The sequence below is a fragment of the Parambassis ranga genome, chromosome 7, assembly GCF_900634625.1.
Source record: "Parambassis ranga chromosome 7, fParRan2.1, whole genome shotgun sequence".
NCBI classification, from domain to species: domain Eukaryota; kingdom Metazoa; phylum Chordata; class Actinopteri; family Ambassidae; genus Parambassis; species Parambassis ranga.
In genome coordinates, this window is record NC_041028.1 from 4,147,319 (window position 1) to 4,167,003 (window position 19,685).

At 41.2% G+C, this 19,685-nt stretch overlaps 3 protein-coding genes across 16 annotated transcripts in view; all 3 read right to left on the reverse strand.

Annotated features, from left to right (window-relative positions):
• Positions 1-240: 240 nt before the first annotated feature.
• LOC114438550 (matrix remodeling-associated protein 8-like) lies at positions 241-8,391 on the reverse strand. The gene is made up of 10 exons (XM_028409996.1): positions 8,235-8,391; positions 5,624-5,650; positions 5,211-5,519; positions 5,026-5,127; positions 4,490-4,948; positions 1,849-2,007; positions 1,712-1,742; positions 1,541-1,620; positions 1,393-1,446; positions 241-1,242 (listed from the first exon to the last, which is right to left on the reverse strand). The coding sequence occupies exons 1-10, from the start codon at positions 8,260-8,262 to the stop codon at positions 1,217-1,219; spliced, it is 1,275 nt and encodes a 424-aa protein (XP_028265797.1). The 5' UTR covers positions 8,263-8,391; the 3' UTR covers positions 241-1,216.
• A 442-nt stretch (positions 8,392-8,833) lies between these two features.
• On the reverse strand, positions 8,834-10,670 carry aurkaip1 (aurora kinase A interacting protein 1). The gene is made up of 4 exons (XM_028409997.1): positions 10,590-10,670; positions 9,830-9,934; positions 9,271-9,734; positions 8,834-9,116 (listed from the first exon to the last, which is right to left on the reverse strand). The coding sequence occupies exons 2-4, from the start codon at positions 9,879-9,881 to the stop codon at positions 8,997-8,999; spliced, it is 636 nt and encodes a 211-aa protein (XP_028265798.1). The 5' UTR covers positions 9,882-9,934; positions 10,590-10,670; the 3' UTR covers positions 8,834-8,996.
• Positions 10,671-11,405: 735 nt separating this feature from the next.
• Positions 11,406-19,685, reverse strand: part of rap1gapa (RAP1 GTPase activating protein a) — a 37,372-nt gene continuing 29,092 nt past the window's right edge. For 10 of the 14 annotated variants that reach the window (XM_028409170.1, XM_028409168.1, XM_028409181.1 and 7 more), the window contains 13 exons: positions 18,909-19,064; positions 18,723-18,794; positions 18,550-18,636; positions 18,213-18,353; positions 17,077-17,208; positions 15,540-15,617; positions 14,608-14,717; positions 14,216-14,338; positions 13,952-14,087; positions 13,756-13,867; positions 13,341-13,420; positions 13,201-13,248; positions 11,406-13,015 (listed from right to left, as the gene is read on the reverse strand). In XM_028409170.1, coding sequence (XP_028264971.1) covers positions 13,240-13,248; positions 13,341-13,420; positions 13,756-13,867; positions 13,952-14,087; positions 14,216-14,338; positions 14,608-14,717; positions 15,540-15,617; positions 17,077-17,208; positions 18,213-18,353; positions 18,550-18,636; positions 18,723-18,794; positions 18,909-19,064 — 1,236 coding nt within the window. In that variant the 3' untranslated portion in view covers positions 11,406-13,015; positions 13,201-13,239. The remainder of the gene's footprint in view (positions 13,016-13,200; positions 13,249-13,340; positions 13,421-13,755; positions 13,868-13,951; positions 14,088-14,215; positions 14,339-14,607; positions 14,718-15,539; positions 15,618-17,076; positions 17,209-18,212; positions 18,354-18,549; positions 18,637-18,722; positions 18,795-18,908; positions 19,065-19,685) is intronic. The other 4 variants (XM_028409169.1, XM_028409182.1, XM_028409174.1 and 1 more) reach the window with 4 other exon arrangements.

A 19,685-nucleotide genomic window follows, 5' to 3' on the forward strand; every position in this document is an offset into this window, starting at 1 on the left:
GAATAGTCGTTTACCGTGGAACATGCATCATTGCTAACTGCTAATTTAAAGTGTTTTTTTCCACCTTCTGTTCTAGCTTCAATCACACCTTACAGACCAAAAATATGTCGTGAAACTGTGCAGTAACAAACTGCAATAAACCATTTTTCTGCTCAGTTTTCACATGTCCTCACAAGTCCTGCTCATTCTATAGCTCAGAACATGTGGGCTAAAGGGAAATATGCACAAATGTAACAAATACTCTGTTGTGAATCTTTAATAGCAGAAACATTTTATTAGACGAAACCAGCGTAAATAATGTGTTCAGGAAAGACAAAAAGTCAGAGCAAGAGAGGAAAAGAGGGTTAGGACTACTTTTTTTGCAGTTAAGCATTATTGTAGACTCTATTCTTCCTGCAGTAAACCTCATAGAACTATAGCCACACAGTTACTGACAGATACGTACCCGACTGTATCATCGACCAGCAGATTCTCTAATGACAATTCAGTGTTTTACAAACCAGGGAGGGTTGTACATACTTGTGGTAAAACAAGCAATGCACTATTTTCCTGAGTTTCTACAGACTGAGCCTTTTATCCCATGTCATATAATTGTATTGTTTTTCACCTATTAAGTATGTTTGTGCCCTTGGGTAAGTTTTTTTTATATATATCTACAGTCTGATATTTATTCATAAGTAAAATCCACCAAGGAAATTGTGGATTTTTGGAGGAAAGATATCTGTTTTTACACTATTGGTAGTCAGAAATACATGGTCCTTGTTTCCAAACACCTTCTGCAAATGTCTACATACAGTAAATTGACATTTTAACTGTAAAACCTTTTGAAAATACAGTACAGCAGAATTTGTGCAAAAAAAGGGATCAAATTTCAGAGCTGTAAGCATGCACAGTACCTTACATACCTTAATAAACAGCATGCATCTAATACAAAAACATATTTAAAAGGATTATTAAAAACAACCAAAGAATGCAAAGAGTGTGAATCAAATACATGTTATTATAACTGCTGGTGAAAATGTAAGTTTCATATATATATAAAAATAACATAGAAAAAAACTTTATGCTGGCATTTAATGAAAAAGCTTAGTGTGCTATTGTTACAGCAGAGGGAGCATTCCTCCTGTCCTCTCTCATGGGTTTTTTCTCCTTTTCTTTCTGTGGTCCTTTACTCATCTGGTTGTTGCCCTGGACCTGCCAGCAGCAGCTCAGAAAATCACTTCCACATCTTTCCATCAAAGTCTGAATGAGCATGAGAGAGAGAGAGAGAGAGAGAGAGAGAGAGAGAGAGAGAGAGAGACATCATAACAACATGTAATGTTTTTTTTATTATTATTTAAAGCTCCTCTGAGGTTATTGTTCATGGAAATACACAGAGCAATGTGTGCTCACCCTTATTGCAGTCTTTCGTCATATCTCTCTCCTTCAGTAGATTGTTTTTGTAGTCTGGGGATTTCAGCAGATATACAGGGTTATGAAAAACAATTTATTTTTTTCACATGTGTTTACTACATGCAGGTGCAGACGACGTTTACCTCACCTGAATTCAAAGATTCTGGGTTACAGGTGTTCAGCTCCGTGCTTTCTAATGCAATTTCACCTCCACTGGCCACATTACCCCTGAATAGGAACAACATGCCCCCTTTATACCATAACTTACATTCATGTAGTAATAAAATAGAATAACATTTAATATATGAGAGTGTCTTACCGATCAGATCTATTCAGCTCATATTCCAGACCTGAAAACACACGATTTCAAACATATAAAAATGCACCAGTAACCATAATGGTTAATGAAACATCCAAATAAGAAGGTTATGGGTTAACATACAAACGCACACACACCTCTCTTTCTGCGTCTTCGAGTCAGAACAATGATGGCGACAACGATGAGTGCCAGCAGTAAGAATGTTGCCAGGAAGTAGCCCATATGCTGCAAAAAGTAACCTTTGTGATCAGGGAGGAAAACGTTTACCACACGCGGACCCTCCAGCTCTTCAGTCCCTGCAGGCAGAACAAAATAAAACAGCTTCTATAATAAACTCTCTCACAGCCAAGAAGAAAATATCACACATGGTAAATATCAAATGAACTCAATGAACCCTTTAATAAAAGAACTATGCACTGCACATATTCTAGCTATTATTAAACTGGATTAACATAATGGCGACGAACCAGGATCAAACTGAGGGTATGGATTTTCATTCCACCATGAGACAGACGGAGGGAGAGCAGAGAGTTAAATGTCAAAATGCTGTTCTGCAGTAATGACTTCCAGACCTGATGTCATGCAGCTGTTATTTTTTTTCTCTCCTCAGAAAAACACCGGCTGACCAGAGAGGAGAAGTGTGAGGAAAGAGAGACAAACTCTGTAATGTGGTCTGTCGGCATGTCTGTATTAGTTTTCCATTTGGGGGCTTTTTCAAGTCCTCTCACAAACACGGTATTCTAGCTTCTGCTTGCATGGAAAATAAATTTAAAACACCTTCAGCAGAGCTCATCAGTGAACTCTATACCGTCTGAGAGGACGGCACAGCAGGCAGCATACTGTCGGACAGCTTGTGTACTATATAAACGATAATAAAATACACGCAGGACACACCTGGAGAGGCACAACAACATAAAAATAATGTCTAATATAAAAATATTATACATTATTATAAATCTTGTTATAAATCTTTATGACATTATTGTAAAAATATCAAAAGAATCACAGCTACTGTGGCAATCCATATGTCAGCCATCCAAGTGTTATCCAAGCTATATGTGTTGTAAACTGACTGAGAAACCTGCTATTAGTTACCCTGTGTTAGTATAATCATAATCATTTGGTTTACCATTCAAATCTGGATCCATAGCTAGGTCACAGTCAGGTTAGGTAGCTAACAATAACTGTTATTGGCAAGCTAGTGTTACACACTAAGGCTTCAGTGTGATCATCACACTCTTTGAATGGATTTATATAGAAATCACACAGTTCTAGGCAACCCAGGAAGATGGAGAGAAACTTATTTTAAAGCTTTAAGTCTATTCCAGTCATACATTGCCATATGATCATGATTAATATGTGTACATTTCTTACAATTACATTTAAAGGAGCTAAACTGGGCACTAGTAAAACTACTAGGGGACTAATGCATGCAATGTTTATCATGTTCCATGTGATTAAAAAAAAATCTGACTTAATCATCTGCCTCCTTAGAGGCAGATCGGTCTGTAATTATCAGCTGTCACTGTATAATGCACCTAATATGCATGAAAATGCAAAGACGTGTCCAAGGTCATAGTCTCCAGAGCCCAACTGTCCAGAAGTGAGCCGCAGCAGGGACCATTAGCATTTTTTTCCTGACAAATCTGACATGTGTGTACGTGTTAAAGGGCACTTTACATGTGCTGCACAGAGATTACCCCCTTTTTTAAACATATTATCCTGGTGGGACGTGCACCATTTGCAAGTCAATGAACTAAAAAAAGGTATCTTCATTTTCAAAAACTGAGATGGCTGTTAAATTGCTGACAACGTACTAAATGGTTGCTTTATGGTTACAAAGGAATAATGATATGTTTGTGCAGAAAAAAAGTGAAAGCTGGCACCTGACTGAGCACAAACACTTTGGTTTTAATCAAACAGAACTCAGTGATGCACGAAGAAGAGATAAATTCCTCCCTGAGGCTTACTCAGATGAAGCCGGCAAGCTGCCATCTATCCACGTGTACGTTTCTCCTCAGCATAATTTACAGGGTTATTAAACGGGCTGTCATTTTTCTTAAAGGGGGAGGAGAATCTATAGTTCTAACACATGCCTACATCTGCCCCCTTACTTTGCTCTTTCATGTTACAGCTGGTCCAGATGTTGAACAGATGTATCAGACTTCCTCTGACTGCTAGTAAACATGTCTTTAAGCAGAGGCTGATACACATCAGCAGAGAAAAACAGCAGAGACTGGGAAAATAAGTATAAACAGAACTGGTAATGACGTCTAGACTCATGGTTGGGACTTCTGCAAAATGAGGTCATAGTGGGGGGAAAACAAAACAACAGATATGACTATCCACTCCCAAAGTTACTGACTGGTGGAGCCTCCACCTCTGCTCAGTGTTTCCAGCTGGACAAAAAAAAAAGCTGTAAATGAGAAACAGTGGGTGGGAAAACCACTTCCAGCCAAATTAAAGCTATTTACTGTAAACATAACAAAAATCTGCATTTTTAGTCGACAGCTACAAAACGATTTGGTTCACTTTCTTACTCAACCAGCTTCTACATTCTTTCTACCTCCCCCCTCTTCAGCTCAAACACAAAAACAGAGAGGACTGAGGAGAAAATTGGCAAGAAGAGGAGCTGATTTAACTGACCAACTATGCCTATAAATACAACAAAAACAACCTAGAAGCAGCCTTCTCCTAGTTCAGCCAAGAAACCATACGGGGAAAAACACTTACCACTAATACCTTCTGATGTCTTGTTTTTAATTCTGTGTTGCTTACTTGGTTCTGGCTCATTGTTCTGGAGAATTCTGGGCGTAGTTGGGGCGGATGGAAGTGGAGGTCCCACAGTGAGTCTGAAGATGCGCCTCTCATACAGGCCGCAGTAGTGGTGGTGCAAATGGCAGGAGTAGAGGCCCTTTTGAACAGGCTTCAAGTCAGAGATGGACAGTGAGAAGTCGCCTAACGTGAAGGCATCCTCTGCCACACTCATCTTGCTCTGCGCAAAGAGAGGCCCATAATCCCGACGCTCTCCGGAGGCGTAGAGGTCCACCAGCCGGTCAGCCCTGTCAGGACGCACTCCTGGCGGCTGGAAGTCCCAGTGGGCCACCTGCTGCTGGTCCTCCTGGAGGCCCTCTCTCCACAGGGAGCGGCGGTTCACACAGGGCAGGACCACAGAGCTGCCCAGCAACACCACAAACACAGTCTTCTCTCCGTCCCAGGTACGCTTCTCTTTCCGAGCTGCGAATACATTTACGCATATTTAATCTGAGGCAGCTAAATGAATAACATTGGTTTGTATGATCGCATGGCCTCACCTGACTTTGTGACATCGAGCTGGATTTGAATGGACTGGTGAATCTGGCAGTAGTGATGGTGCAAATTACAAGTATACACTCCCTTATCACTTGTCACCACGTCTGAAATGAAAAAGACCAAAATAAACTGATGTTATCCAGAACATATCAGAGACATATGCTGCTGAAAAGCAAAGAAGCCCCACTGTTGATGATGAGGGAAAAGTTGCCGTCATTAAAAGCAGACTCTGGGATGGAGATGCGTCCCTTGTTGAAGCCATTGTAGACCCGCTGGCGAGCTCCTGGTGACATGTCCAAGACTCGTTCTACAGAATAATCAGGGCTGCTACGCACCAGGTCCCAGTGCACCACCCTCTGACGGTCCTTCAGCCTGTCCTGAGTCCACACCATGCGGGGGCTGTGGCAGGGCAGGACGGCCATGGACCCAGCTGGGAGAGTGATGTTCTTGGCCTCCACCACCACACCAAGCCTGTTGCTGCTGCTCTGGGCCCAAGCTGAGAAAACATATAAACGCAGAAGTGAACTCAGGAAGAAGAGAAACAGGAAATACTATTAATTCACTCTTTTTAAGGTTGTGCGAAGACTAAAACTGTCTTACCAGCTGGCAGGAAGAGCACAGCAAGAACTGAAAGAGACATCAAAAGCATTAATAGATTAAGAGGAATTCATTATACTCAGTGTTGCTTTTCAAGATTCTTCAAGCACTTTCTCCCAGAAAACTGTGCCTGGAGATGTTCGGTTTGATCTGAACTGACCCAGTGGAAAAGTTGGGAGCAGATGTGGGTTCAGTGAGAGGACAGTTTAAAGAAATAGAGATTTTAAAACAGACGTTCCCTGCAACACAACTGTGTTGACGTGAATGTACTTTGCTGTTTGTGTTTTTCCTACAGCACATTGCTATTTCTAATGCATTTTTTCCCACAGTGCTATTTCACTGTCTGTTTACTGAAGGGCCAGCTGAAATGCATGTAGCCAAAGCATACAGAGCCTCTATTCATCCTGCGTACTGCTGCTGCTGGCTTGTTGCAAGGCCATGATCCTGAGGGGATGAAGGGCCAGGCTATTATTCAGCACACATCACTCACACTACCTGGTGTTAAAAGTCCAGGAACATGATCAAACAGCTGTGCTGTGTGTGCTAAGATAAATAAGAATGTCTCCTTGATAAAAGGTTTTAGGAAGAGAATTCAAAGATAGAGAGTTTTGAGGTGCAGGCTGTAGATACTGATCCTCATTGTAAAGTATGAGGAAAAGTCTCAAGCTCAATGTAGCCTACTAAGTGAAGAAACTCCAAGTCCCTGTTAAATCACAGTTAGAGCCAACTTCTCTTGTGAAACCTAATAGGGAGTTAGGTTAGCAAGCAACTTCCCGGAAAACAATAAAGATGTTAATGACTCATCCTGCACTTTTAAGTGTGAGCTAAATTTCCATACAATTAATTTCTCACTTCCATCTCTCCCCCTGGACTGTTGCTGCCATTGGAACCGACCAATATGTTTTTTTCCAGGAGGGTGGCACATTCCTAGGCTTCCTATTTCGACAGAAAATCTGTAAAAAATTCGACCTTGAGCAGCAGCAGTAGAGCAAGGTACCACATCACATGCATGTATCCACATTTTGTTGAGAACTGTCAGTATATTTGGAGTGTGACGTCCCTGCCTTGAGGCCATCAAGATGCTTCCTCTATATTGTAAAATTCATGACAGCATATAATCCAATCTGAACTGAATGATTTTAGCACACAGTCTGGCACCAAAGGAGACCTCATGCTGGAAAGTTGTGGTGGGTTTTTCTATTGCAGGGTATAAACTTTCCTGCAGATGGTAAAACAAAGAGTCCCAGCCCCTGTAATTGTCCCTCATCAGACACACACAGAGACTGTTGACTCATGTGGCTGGTTTTAACACTAAGACTTAACAATGTGCTGTAGGACTACCACTGATAATAACAGACATTTAGCAAATGGACTGCAAAATCACTGCTATCATTTGTAAGCCCCAACAACAGTCACTTAGCAGGACGTCACACAGAAATGGTTGAAGGAAAGAACTTTAAGGGCACAGCTAAAAACGTAAAAGCATGAATTTGCTCAGGGTAATTTTTCTGTGATTCACGGCTGGTGTGCATGTGTGAAGTTTACTCACAGCCTCGTCACAGGTTGAGAATAAACTGAACAACTGCAGACTCAGCAAAAAATACAAAGATACATTCAGAAGCCTGCAGAGCTCACTGGCTGCCCTGTGGAAACGCTCAGGTGTGTATATAAAGAAGTTTCAGGACAGGAAACGTGACTCAATACAGAGGTCATGGTAGCATCGCTGCAGTGTGTGTGTGTGTGAGCATTTTTTTTTTCCTCAGACTCTCTGCAGGATAAAGTGGACCAGAGGGATTGTCTGTCTCTTTATATAAACATGCTACCTTTTTCTCCTCACCATGTCATTTTCTGCCTTGAATGAGTGGCTACATGTTTGTAAGTTTGTCTTATTCATAACAACAATTCTAATATTTTCCATGCACTCTTTCTTTGTGGCTGCTCATTAAAACAAATCCAAACCATCATAAACACAGTTACTGTGGACCCCCCCTCCCTTTCCACCTCCTCCACGCTGTCCAGACTCCCACTCGTGGTGAAACAGTCATTACTGACACATATAATGACTGGCTGCTGGATTGTGCTGACTCCTTCACTCAGACCACAGTTAACTGGAAACACATTGGGCTGCAGCCATAAAAAAAATCCCACATTCACAAGACACTAACAGGCCCGGACCAGTCTTATTGTACCCAGGAATATTTTACTTTTAACTTCCTGCATGTCCCTCAGAACATAGATAGATAGATAGATAGATAGATAGATAGATAGATAGATAGATAGATAGATAGATAGATAGATAGATAGATAGATAGATAGAACTAAAGATTGAATCAAAATTATTTTAAGAGGTCAGCAGTAGAGTTTAAATAAAAAACACAGAGGAACATTTGCCACGCATTAAATAAATGGCCTGTACTTGCAGGTCATCACAGCTCAGAGACACAGAGGCAGAACATGCGGAAAAATAACCTAAAAGATATTTACAGTGCAAAACATCTGTTGTTCACGAAGCATAATTTTAACCTGTAACCAATTATGGCAACAACAAAAAAAGAGTAGTTTCCTCAGGTTGTCTTTTTCTTTCTCTTTAAATCAAGACAAGCTCAGAACTTACTCTGAAGGAGATTCATATCTAGGTGCATCTTCTTCACAGCAGAGGTCGAAGACCGTCAGAGGTCGCGAAGCGCATCAACTGATATAACACAAAAACGCTTCAAGTTCACCGAGCAGTTGTATTTTGTTGTGTTCTTGCAGTCTGGAGGAGCCTGCACACGCTCCGCCTCCGACAGCCAATGAAATCCAACACCGCCACAGCTTGCTGCTGCGCTAATCACAAATATATGCGCTCCTACCTCTGTAGAAAACCATTGTATGATTCCAAATGCATTTGTTGGAGTAATCAAATATAATGAAACGGATAAAACCGATGAGCTGGGCTGTAACTTCCTATTAATCCTAGAGTGAGACACCTTTTCCGTCAGATTTTTAAAGACGGGGTTCCCTTTAATAATCTGAAACTAGTTTCACAATCGTTTCAGTTACAATTACTATGAGAAAAAAGAAAACAAATGTGCTGTTGTCTTTGACTCGGATGACAAAGGTATATCCAGTGAGGCCTTGCACAGTACTGCCATCTAGTGTATAAAAAGGTGTACTAAGCCCGACAATGCCACATGAGCACACTGAGCATCAAAGCGTCACACACTGCACACGTTAAACTTCAGATATTTTTTATTTATGTACACCCTAAAAATAACTGCACACTTTGTGAGTATGGCCTTGTCACTTAAACACAGTGTAGACAACAACTGTTGTGAGTCTGTGAAGTGTGGTACAGAGCAGTCCTGTGTGAAGGATGTGACATGAGCCGTATTTCTCAATTCTTTTTTTTGTTTCCGTGCATATTAACAAAGATGTTTGGTGTGCTCCATCCCTCTGGAGCCTTCTTCAGCCCGGCTTGCATCCAGATCCTCTTTAGATCCTCCTCAAACCGTTTCTGTGCAGGTTAAACACACACAGGTGGTCACACACCAATGAATACACTACATTTATATACATGCAGCTTTGAAAAACAGTGTTGCAATTGCATACTTCTTTACAGATACTGGTGCATATAGACATTGTTTGAGTATGTCCCATGACAGTCTCACCTGTTTCTTCTTTCCCCTGCCGTCCAGCACTCTCCTCCTCAAGAATTTAGTCCGTTTTTGCAGCTTCCTGTATTTATGCCGATTTATCTTGCGCCGACGGATCTCTAGAACATTCTTACATTTAAGGGGTGTTGCAGAACCGTCCTTATCCTCTAAAACAGGGACAGATAAGGGTGGCAGCATCTTCTCTTCCAGCAGCTCTACATCCTCCTGTGGCTGAGCAGACTCTAGCTGAGGAGGAAGGGAGTAGCGCAGGGAGAGCCAGGTCTCAAGAGGACTTACTGAGAGTTTACGTGGCACCAGAGCCTCTTCTAGTTCTGGCTCAAGCTGGACCCATCGTGGAGGAGATGTATTGTCTGCTGCTGTAGAGTAGCCTCTCAATTTCTGTTGTAGCAAAGAGTAGGAAGCAGCAAGAGCAGGTTGTAGACATCCATTCATAGATTCTCCATGAGCTTGAAGCGCACCTAGAGATAACAAAGGGAAATGAAAACAGTCATTATTCTCTCATCATCTCATAATAACTCACATAGATACAGCAGGGATATTTGATCATACTTACAAGATGCTCTACATAGTAGACTGAGACGAGAGACAACCTTTGATGCGAACATTGTCAATGATCATCCAAATAAAGTCATGAGGAGTAGAGTGATGGTCACTGGTCCTGTGGGAGTAAGCAAAGTCCTGTGAGTTAGCCAATATACACAATCTACATCTACACGATCTATATACACATAGTCAGATAACTAATAATGCTAACTAACACATTAAAATCAAATCAAACTCTTTTTGTCATTCCCTAAATTACACATAGATCATCAATCCGCATGAATCACAGCCTCATGCAGCTAACAGCTCAGTTTAACATTTAACAGAAAGACACGCATCAATTCTTACTGACTGCCTTGTAAACGCATCTTTTGCATTTACGGCTTTCAATGAATTCAGTGTTTGTTCATTATGGAAAATGAGGAAATCGCCGAGTTATCTAAAGCCATGCAACATGTCAGCCTCCATATTAAGACAACCGCGACAGCTGATATCCTTAGATAAATGAAAATGAGTTACTACATTTACATTATTGTACGTTATCGTAAAGAAATAAAACGCAACTTCATTCGAAATCATTTGCACTTATGCCTTAGCGGCCGCTGGATGACCAGCGGTAGCTAGGAGGTACATATTGCTAGCTAGGTTAGCTATGTTAGCAATGTAGCTCCGCTTAGGACGTGAAAGCACGAACAAATATAAAATCTAGTATCAACACAAACAACATGACAATAACTCACTATTTCATAATGCCAAAAGTTTTGCATTACCTGATGTTAATATGCCCGGAGTTCTCCTCAATGTGACTTCAGGAGGAAACTTCCGGTGTTCGTGACAAACAATTATTACGTTTCCTGTTTCTCAGAAGGAACAAAGGTTCCGCCTTTACGAAAACTCTAATACACAAGATAGAGAAACACAAAAATAGTAATATCATATATTATAGTCATAATGCTATTAAACATATTAAAAGCATTATACGCGTCCCTTCACAGACAGCAACGGCTATTTTTTATGCACAAAGACTGACTCCCTGTTTATACTTGAGTAGTTTGGCCCATGATGTTAGGCACTTATCCATAGCTACATACAAAACAGAAATGACCAAATCATTCAGAGCAAACCATAAATGTGTTCTTTTTAAAAAAAATCTTTTTGCATGCTTCTAAAAATCTGTTTATGAAACACACTGCTTTATTGTTGCATGAGCAGATGCCGTAAATGTGGAAAACCCATTTCAGTCATGAATCAGTTTTTTTCTCCTTTTGACTAATTGAATCTGAATATGTTTCTCTTTTTGTGTGGTACAGTTGTATAATCAGGGAAGCCTCCACTTTTAGATTGCTCCACTTTTACATACTTGTGGGCAGCCACATCAAATCATTTATTCATGGGGCTTTCTCTCTCGGCTGTCATTAAGATGGAGGCGAGAAGAGAACATCTACTTTATGCAGGATTTTTACAGCAGGGATTTTCACTATGTGAAATTCAGAATTTGTGTCAAACAAGTGTCAAATAGCTACAGAATGTTAGATTTTCAATCTGTGATGTGATGTAGATCAAGAGAAGGGAGGTAGAGCAGGATGTAAAGTTCTTAGGGCATTTATTTACAATAAAAACAACACAAACAAAACATTCATTTCAATGTAAATCCTACTTGCTTCACCAGCTAATCTTACACCATCAGTTTGTGACATAAGGCAACTGAAATGGTCAGCAGGATGAGTTTTTCCCTTTTGCAAAACAGTCTTTTTTTAAAATAATTATATTCTATATTTATACAAAACTCTTAAAATAAAGTTTAAAATTAAGTGTATATCAGACATTAAACAATAGTCAGTTGTTAAACTTGGCAGTAAATTCAAGGTGTTGGTCAAATCTATTTTAAATCAATGGCCATATGCATTGTACTCTACTTACTCCAACCTAAATATCTATTTACAAAATCAGTAGTTGTATTTCGGTGTTATTTTTTTTTACAATTTGAAACAAATAAATATTCACTGTTTTATTATCGTTGCATTGCAAATGTACTGCACTGAAAGAGACCCCTGAATTAGACAGAGCATTACAGGTGACAAGGCCAAAGACACTACAAGCATATATGACAAGATGCTGAACGTAGTCACTGGAGAGGTATAGTTTAACTGATGTACGCCATAAATGCCACTTTTAACAGTTAACCAAAACAATAAATAAAAACATATTTTAAAGAAAAAAGAAGAAAAAAACGGAATCTTGAGACTCGTCTCTGCACCAACATTCAAGACAAACAAAGCTGGTATGGTATATCCATACATTAGCAGACTATACAGACAGAGCTGAATACAACTAAATTATGTCACCATTTTTAAAACAAAACTAGTGTCCTTAGAATGATTCTGACTATATTACACTTACTCTAGTACTGCTGAACCATCATCAGCTGCAAAAGGTGTGAGTGAAACATGTGAGGTCAAATAAATTTGAAAGACAAGGAAATTGCATTTTTAAGGCTGTTTCAGTTTATGATACACCTTCATCTTTACTACGACCTGCTGTGTGTGTTTAAAAGCTTATCTTGTGGAGAGAGGCGTTGTTTTGCTGCAGCTTTCACCCCAATTAGGATCCAAAAGCATCCAGAAGAACAATTCTACATCATGTAGGATTTTTTGTTAGGAAATAACTCACCTTTAATGCTAAATATTTGGTATTATGTGTACATTTATTCAGCCAATACATTGGTTGATTTAGTAAAACCATCCAGGTGGTTATCTTCTTGCTACAGCACCAACACTCCTCACTGGAAAGCACAATGGCACCGTCTTCACCCCAGCGCATCTACTGTAATCTTCAACAAAACTAAAAACTAAAACTAAATATATGTGCAAATAAAAATGTGCACTTTAGAGACAGAGGTCGGGTAGAAAAAACAAACACCTAGGCAACAGATGTGTGAGCAGGCAAAGAAAAGAGCGGAGGAAAAACAACACTGTGCAAAATCTGGCCCCTCTCTGTGCGCCATCCTCTCCAGAGTCCTCCAGTGTTTCTGGGTACGCTGCTCTGTGGCCTCACTGAGCAGCAGACTGGCAGGGCTTCCATCTATTTGCTCTTCTTCTTCTTCTTCTTTTTCTTCATCATCCTCCTTTTCATCACCGGTCATGGCAAATGCCTGCACTAGTCCCACCTCCTCGAGGGATCGTGACTTATGGGAATGCTTTTTGAACAAGAGAAATGCCGGGTCAAACTCCAGACAAATACATTCTGTATTATTCACTTTGGAAATTTAATGACTGTACATGCAACATTTTGTGTCTGTGTTTAGTTTATTTCTTCCTCTGCTGAAGTTGACAAGCAGCAGCTTAGTAACTCTCCATGGGAGGGAAAAGAGGAAGGTCTAACCTGAAGATGGAGATCCAGGACACAACCAGGTGAGTGGAGCTAACAGTTCTGCACACACAGATGCACAAACAGCAATAAATCATCAGAAACCAGCTCAACAAAAGCATCGCATAGAAGCAGCAGGGAAGGAGCGGACTCACTGATGAGGACTGATGATCGTGAGATCGCTCCAGTTTGATCCGGATGTCTGTCCCCTTTCCTCGATCAGGTTTACCAGGCCCTGAAAAACAGGTCAGCACTGTGTTAGGCCAGATTTATAATGTGTGAGTGAAAGTGTTTTTTAAGACAGAAGTTAGAAGGGCACACAGCTCTCATTAACTGTACATAGTTTTAAACCTTTGTGGTATTTCTGCTTTGGGAAATATCAATAATCATGAAATCATAGGGACCACTTTCTTATGCCACCATGCATTTGCTATTGCAAGATGCTATTTGCTCCTCCTTCGCTAAAAAAATAAGTTCTCCTTTTTTACGTTAGGCAACAAATCTATCCTCATCTTGCTTTTAAATCTTTCTGCCTTCTCTGACAGCCTTGCTAATACAGCTGTCTCTCACCTGGTGAGTTACCACGACTGGTGGTACTGGTGCTACTGATGCTGTCTTCCAGCCAAGTGCTGTAGGTGAAGGAGTCTCGCTTGTGTGGTGTTCCAGCAGATGACAGACTCTCCTGTGTAAAGGTGGCAGTTAGAAAATATGAGTAGCATGCAGATGAACCTAAAATCTCCACATGCTGTTCACATATTGTACTAACCATGCCCGTGTCATAGTCCTCTGTGGCCTCCGTCTCATTCTCCTCCACTACACTAGCGAAGCTGCTAGCGTTGGAGGAGGAGCGGGAGAGGTCATGACCCTCAGGGATGGATGGGGCCCTGCCACCGAGATAAGAGCTACACTCTGGGTTAACCACACTACAGCACAGCCACATCTGATGTTATCTTATATATATATATATATATATATATGTAGGACACAATAATACAACATGCTGCCTCTTCTCCCTGCCTCTTATACACACCTGTTCTTGGTGGTTGTGAGCACCTCAGGGGAGCTCTGATTGGACGAGTTGTCAGATTTGGGATCTTGTGATACGTGGCCACTGTCAGGAGTCTTCTGGGTGTTTGGAGAGTTATCCCTACTGCTACATGAGACAGGAAATAGATCATTTAGCTTGGAAAAAAATAGCGAAAAGGCAGATGGCTGTATCATTAATTGATAAGCCTGTGGCCTAATTAAGAAGTCTAGTGGTCAAACAAATCCCCTCTTTTCTTAAGTTTGCACACAGCAACGATAGCATCATGCTCACTGACAGACTGGCACCTGCTGAGATCCTTCTTCATCTTTGCAGTAGTATGGTGTGAACAAATAAAGACATTAGGGCCGCATATGCGCCATGCCGTCTTTACTCACCTCTTCTCCTGGACTTCCTGAATGTTTTCAATACCGATGGCGCTGCTTCGCCTAGAGCTGAATGGACCGGACTTTTTCCTGGTTGGGCTTTTCCCCGGAATTATCAAAGACTACCAGGGAAAGAGGAAAGACAGTCAGAGTCAAAATACCACTAATCAACACGGATATCTTTGAGTATAATAATCTCCAGAGCTTATGAACCTATTTATTTATTTATAAGAGAATGGTTGTTTTTGACCATTGAAATTCTTTAGTGTCACCCTGAATTACCAGTCTGACACTGCTCCCTTCAAGTTGTTACTTTGATGAAAAAAAAATGTTAAAATATGCACTTAGCAGCTTAATGACAAGCCCTGGTGGCAGTCTTCCAGCCACAGAGCAGAGCACACTAAGGCGGGAGATGAAAGATGGGTTTAAAGGCTCCACAGCCAGCCACTAAATATGCTTTCTCAGCAACTGCTTTGTTCATTCAATCTCCCCTTTTTAAAGCTCTCAAAGTAAGAACTTGAAAAAGCCTTTTTATTCAATGTGACTTCAAAGAGCAGGAGGTGGATTCTTCGTTATAGGGGGTCATTAAATCATTAATATTCATAGTTTTTTTTTTTAAACAAATACAGAATTAAGCATACTGGAATTAAAATATAGAGAAGTCAAAAAGACCATAAAGGGTGAAGACACAGAGCAGTAAAGCAGATACAACAGTGAGAATAGAAGAGATTTAACATGATTAATCTGTAGAAGGCCAAAAGTGGCATTTTACATCACAGTAACTATAACTCTAATATTTCCTATTTGTAGCACAATATTCTGAAGAGACTAGATTTTATAGAGAAAGATGTTTTAGCCGTGACACAGCAGAGCCATGCAGAGAAATAAAAAAAGAAACAGAGGGGAAGCAAATAGTTAGAGAGTAGTTAGAATTAGACATGAACCTCTTCTACTGTTCCTATCCCTATGGCACTGCCTCGACGTCCATATTTACTGGGACTTTTGCCTGGGACAAGCAATGACTGAGCCACACAGGAAGAGAAGACACAAAAAGAGAGACAAGTAGAGAGAGACAGACAGAATGAGAGAGAGAGAGAGAGAGAGAGAGAGAGTGGTGATGACAGATGACAAAGAAAGAGGGGGAGAAAAAACATGAGATATATACAAATATATATGAGCTTCCATGCAGTAAGTCATGTTGTTCAAACAAAATACAAAGCAACTACAAGGAGAGACATTCTTGTTTTTTTTTGCCTAGGGTGCAACAGAGGCAGCTGAATGAGAGAGCAAAATGATAGCCAGGTATGTGAGCCTTGTGCCTGGATGAGGAAGAATTAGAAACAGCACAGGAGGACATACAGCATGTTAGACATCAGGAATCACAGCAAGACGGGGTTATGAAACACAAGCTGCAGTCACACTCATTAATAAAGCATGTCGAGTATCATTGCTGAGCTTTGACAATGAAAAAAAAATTTAAGGTGGCCGAAAGGATGCTACAAAAGAAAATGCATGGGACACATATATTTAATGCTCTGTGACTTATGTGGTTGTTTAGGTCTGCTACTTATCAAAGCAAGTAGCAGCACGTCACACATATGTGACGTGCCATGCAGATCACATCACACACTTATGTTTAGTATTCAGGATTTAGTATTAGGTTTAGTATGCATAGCTTTGTAAAATTATTTTGGTGTAGGTGTCAGGATGGTACTGCTACTTTCCCTGTTTTGTCGGTTTCTATGTGTCTTGCATTTATTGTCAAATTGATGAAAAGGTTTTCTTAATTTGCTTCTGTGTGTCTAACGCTGCAGAGTCCTCTAGGCCACTGTGAGCAAAAAATTAAAATACAATATTGTATATTGAGTGCACAGAAAATATGACTCCAAAAAAATACAGAATTTCAAGTACAAGTAAATAAGTATATAATTTTCCACAGTATATAACCGACATTCCGCTGTACACAGAGTTATTGCTGAGTGAAGACCTTGTAACTACAAATTAGTTGAGAGTAATGTGCCACTTTCAACTGAAATATGGGTTAAGAATGTAAAGTTTTTAGCAGCATTGATTCTAAAAAATATTACATTGTCTGGTTGCAAGGTTTTCACCTGCTGGCATAAGTTTAATTCAGTATTAATTCAGCATGCACACATCCACACAAAGAGAAATCATCAGAATTCCTGTGAGCACTTATGAACAATCCAGATGCATGTGAATCAGCTTTAAACCAAGACATTCAGCTTGTGTCCTACACATATTCATTCCCATTAGTGTCCAGTCACTCCGTCCTGTAGTGGCAGACAATGTGCAACCAAGACCCCACCGTGAAAAAAGTGTGCGGCCCCTCTTAGTGAGAGTTAGTGCTGCAGGCAAGTGAGAGAGAAGGGGGCATGGACACTAGAAGAACTGCTAAGGGGAGTCAGAAGTAAGGGAGGCTGGCCTCACTATAAGACCAGGAGGAGCGGGGGCTGTACTTACTATCCCTGGGAATTTGGGGCTCTCTGCGGGGTTGTGGTTAAAGGTGCCACTCAGGCTAGTGGAGACTGTGTGTGGCTTCTTGAAAGTAAGACCCATGGCATCCATAGACTGGCTCCTGCTGCGGATCACCCGCTACAGAGAGAGATGAGGAGGAGGAGATATGTTCAGATGGCACTGACCCCTGTGACTCCTTCTGTATTGCTTTGCAGGCCGAGAGGAGCCTCGAGGCTGTCGCTGAACGCTGACCACTACAGGCAGAGAGCAACGGCCTGATGCTAATCCTAATAGACAAGGAAGCCACAGAGAACACTGCTAAGCTTTAGTGCCCAGAGGGTGGGTTCAGATGAGTCATTATGTTTAGGTAGGTGGAAGGAGAAGAGAGGGGAAGTAGAAGGGCCAAGTGGCTCGCAGATGCCTGACCACACAGCCAGGAGAAAATCAGCGCACCTCTTTGCAGGAATGAAACGGAGTGGAGTGGAAGCAGAGGCATCTGACGGTGGAAAGGAATCGACCTATTCCCCTTTGGCATTATGACATACAAAGATGAGAGAATCATATAAATATGGTGACCAGTGGCACTGAAGCATGCAGAGAGCACAGCATCACGAAACAGCTAGGAAGCATAAGGTAGAAAAGCTGGGAAGCAGAGAGCAGTGTGTTCCAGCAGTGCAGAGCGGCAGAGCTTCTCCTCATTCAGATTAGGACAGATTGAAGGAGACTTCCAAAGCTGTCACACACAGAATAATCCTGAAATGCTGCCAGAGAGAAGCACCCCCCCCCCCACCCCTCTTTTCCTTCACTTTAGAAGCAGCAGGTAAAAAAAATGGTTACTAGCTGTAGATAATACTGTTTTTACTCTGTCCGTGCAGTAACACTGAGGTTTACATAGAGAATCAATGAGAGGATCAATATCACTCTTAAATCTCTTTCTATATCTAAGGAGTGGGTTAGCTTAGTTTAGCATAATGAATGAAAAGGACGCCTTCTGAAAACTAGTAAATCTCAGATGTTCCTAGTGCTAGCATCAATAAAATCTGATGATGTATTTACTTCCTTTTATGACTCAGTGCCTTTGCTTTCAGGAAGTGAAGTTGTTGGTTTGAAGCCCCAGTCTCTGCTCCTGCCTCTCCAGTTACCTTAAAAGACTCAAAGAAGCCCCCTCCTCCTGCATTTCCATTTTCCAGTTTGTCATCCTCTCCTCCAACACCCATTATGGCCTGGCTGTTCAGATGGAGCTCCTCATAAAGGGTCTCCAACAAGGCCGACCTTGTTCGCTCCTTAGACACAAAAAGAGGGTTGAATTATGGGCAGATTGTAAGTTACTTTGTTAGCCCTACATTAAGTTCTTGTGGTAGATATCATGGTGATGGACAGAATTATCTCTCAGCGTGCCAGACATTTGAGCAAATCTTTTCAACAAGGGCTGAAATAACAATAACTTAACTTTACGCAAAATGCTTTGCAACAACTCACCTCCAATTTGGAAAATTTCTCAGCTTTGTAGCAGGCGTACTCTGCATTGATCAGCTTAGTAAAAAGGAAGTCATGGAATTCAGGGCCCTGGAGACAGAAGAGCAGATAGAAAGGGCATCCATGTTGTAAAATATGATCAGCAGAGAGGATACAGCGGTTGATCTCTTTCTCACCTTTTTAAAGACAGCAGGGTTCGGAAGGGCCGGGCCGAAGAACGGTACATCATCCCGCGCTGTGACTGACACCTGTGGAAGCAGGAGCAAAATCATGAAATCTCTGTTTCCCCAGTCGACAACATTAGGATTAGGATTAAGATTAAGAATTACTTTAATAATCCCTGTAGGGAAATTAGGAGTTACCTTATAGAGAATGTTTTCAGAACATGGGTCGACCACTTGGACCACAACGTAAGCATGAAGAAAGTTGGAGGCGATCATATCTGGAACAAAGGGGGTGTTTTCTTCTTGGAATACTATGGCCACAATGTCATTCCCTATGTGTCTTTTTCTCTGCAACTGCAACAGACATTTTTGGAAAGATTGAAGAAAGGTAAAGCACTCTTCTGTCCAAACAGTTGTGACATGATGAAAGGGTACTGATGCAGACATGTATGAATGTTTTGTGCCTAGTACCTTAAACTAACAGTGCACTTTACATTGATCTGCACAAACTATAGAAATAATAAATGATTAGGAATCATTGTTCTTCCCTCTGCCAGCTGACTGCGTGCTAGTTTTTGACGCCACCACCAGAGGGTGCTGCACCTGAGAGCCTGACCAAGCACTGCATGGTCAAAGTGTCACCGCCACTGCTGCTGGGGAGGCTGAACATACAGTGAGTTGTCTCATCTGTGTTTGTGGTAGCCAAATGATGTGTGAGCTTCTGCTAATTAATCAGTGTGTGTGTGTGTGTATGCATATGTGGGACAAAAAAAGAGAAACACAGCTTTCAACCACTGCAGGGGAAGGTTGGTGCTCACATAAGCAGATGCAAATGCGTAAATCTACACATGGTTACTACCAGTGTGTGTATGTGTGTGTGTGTGTGTGGGGGGGGGGGGGGGGGGGGGGGGGGGGGAATAAATACAAAACAAAATGGTTGTATGATTCCTGAAGGGAAAACCTGTCTGACTGCCT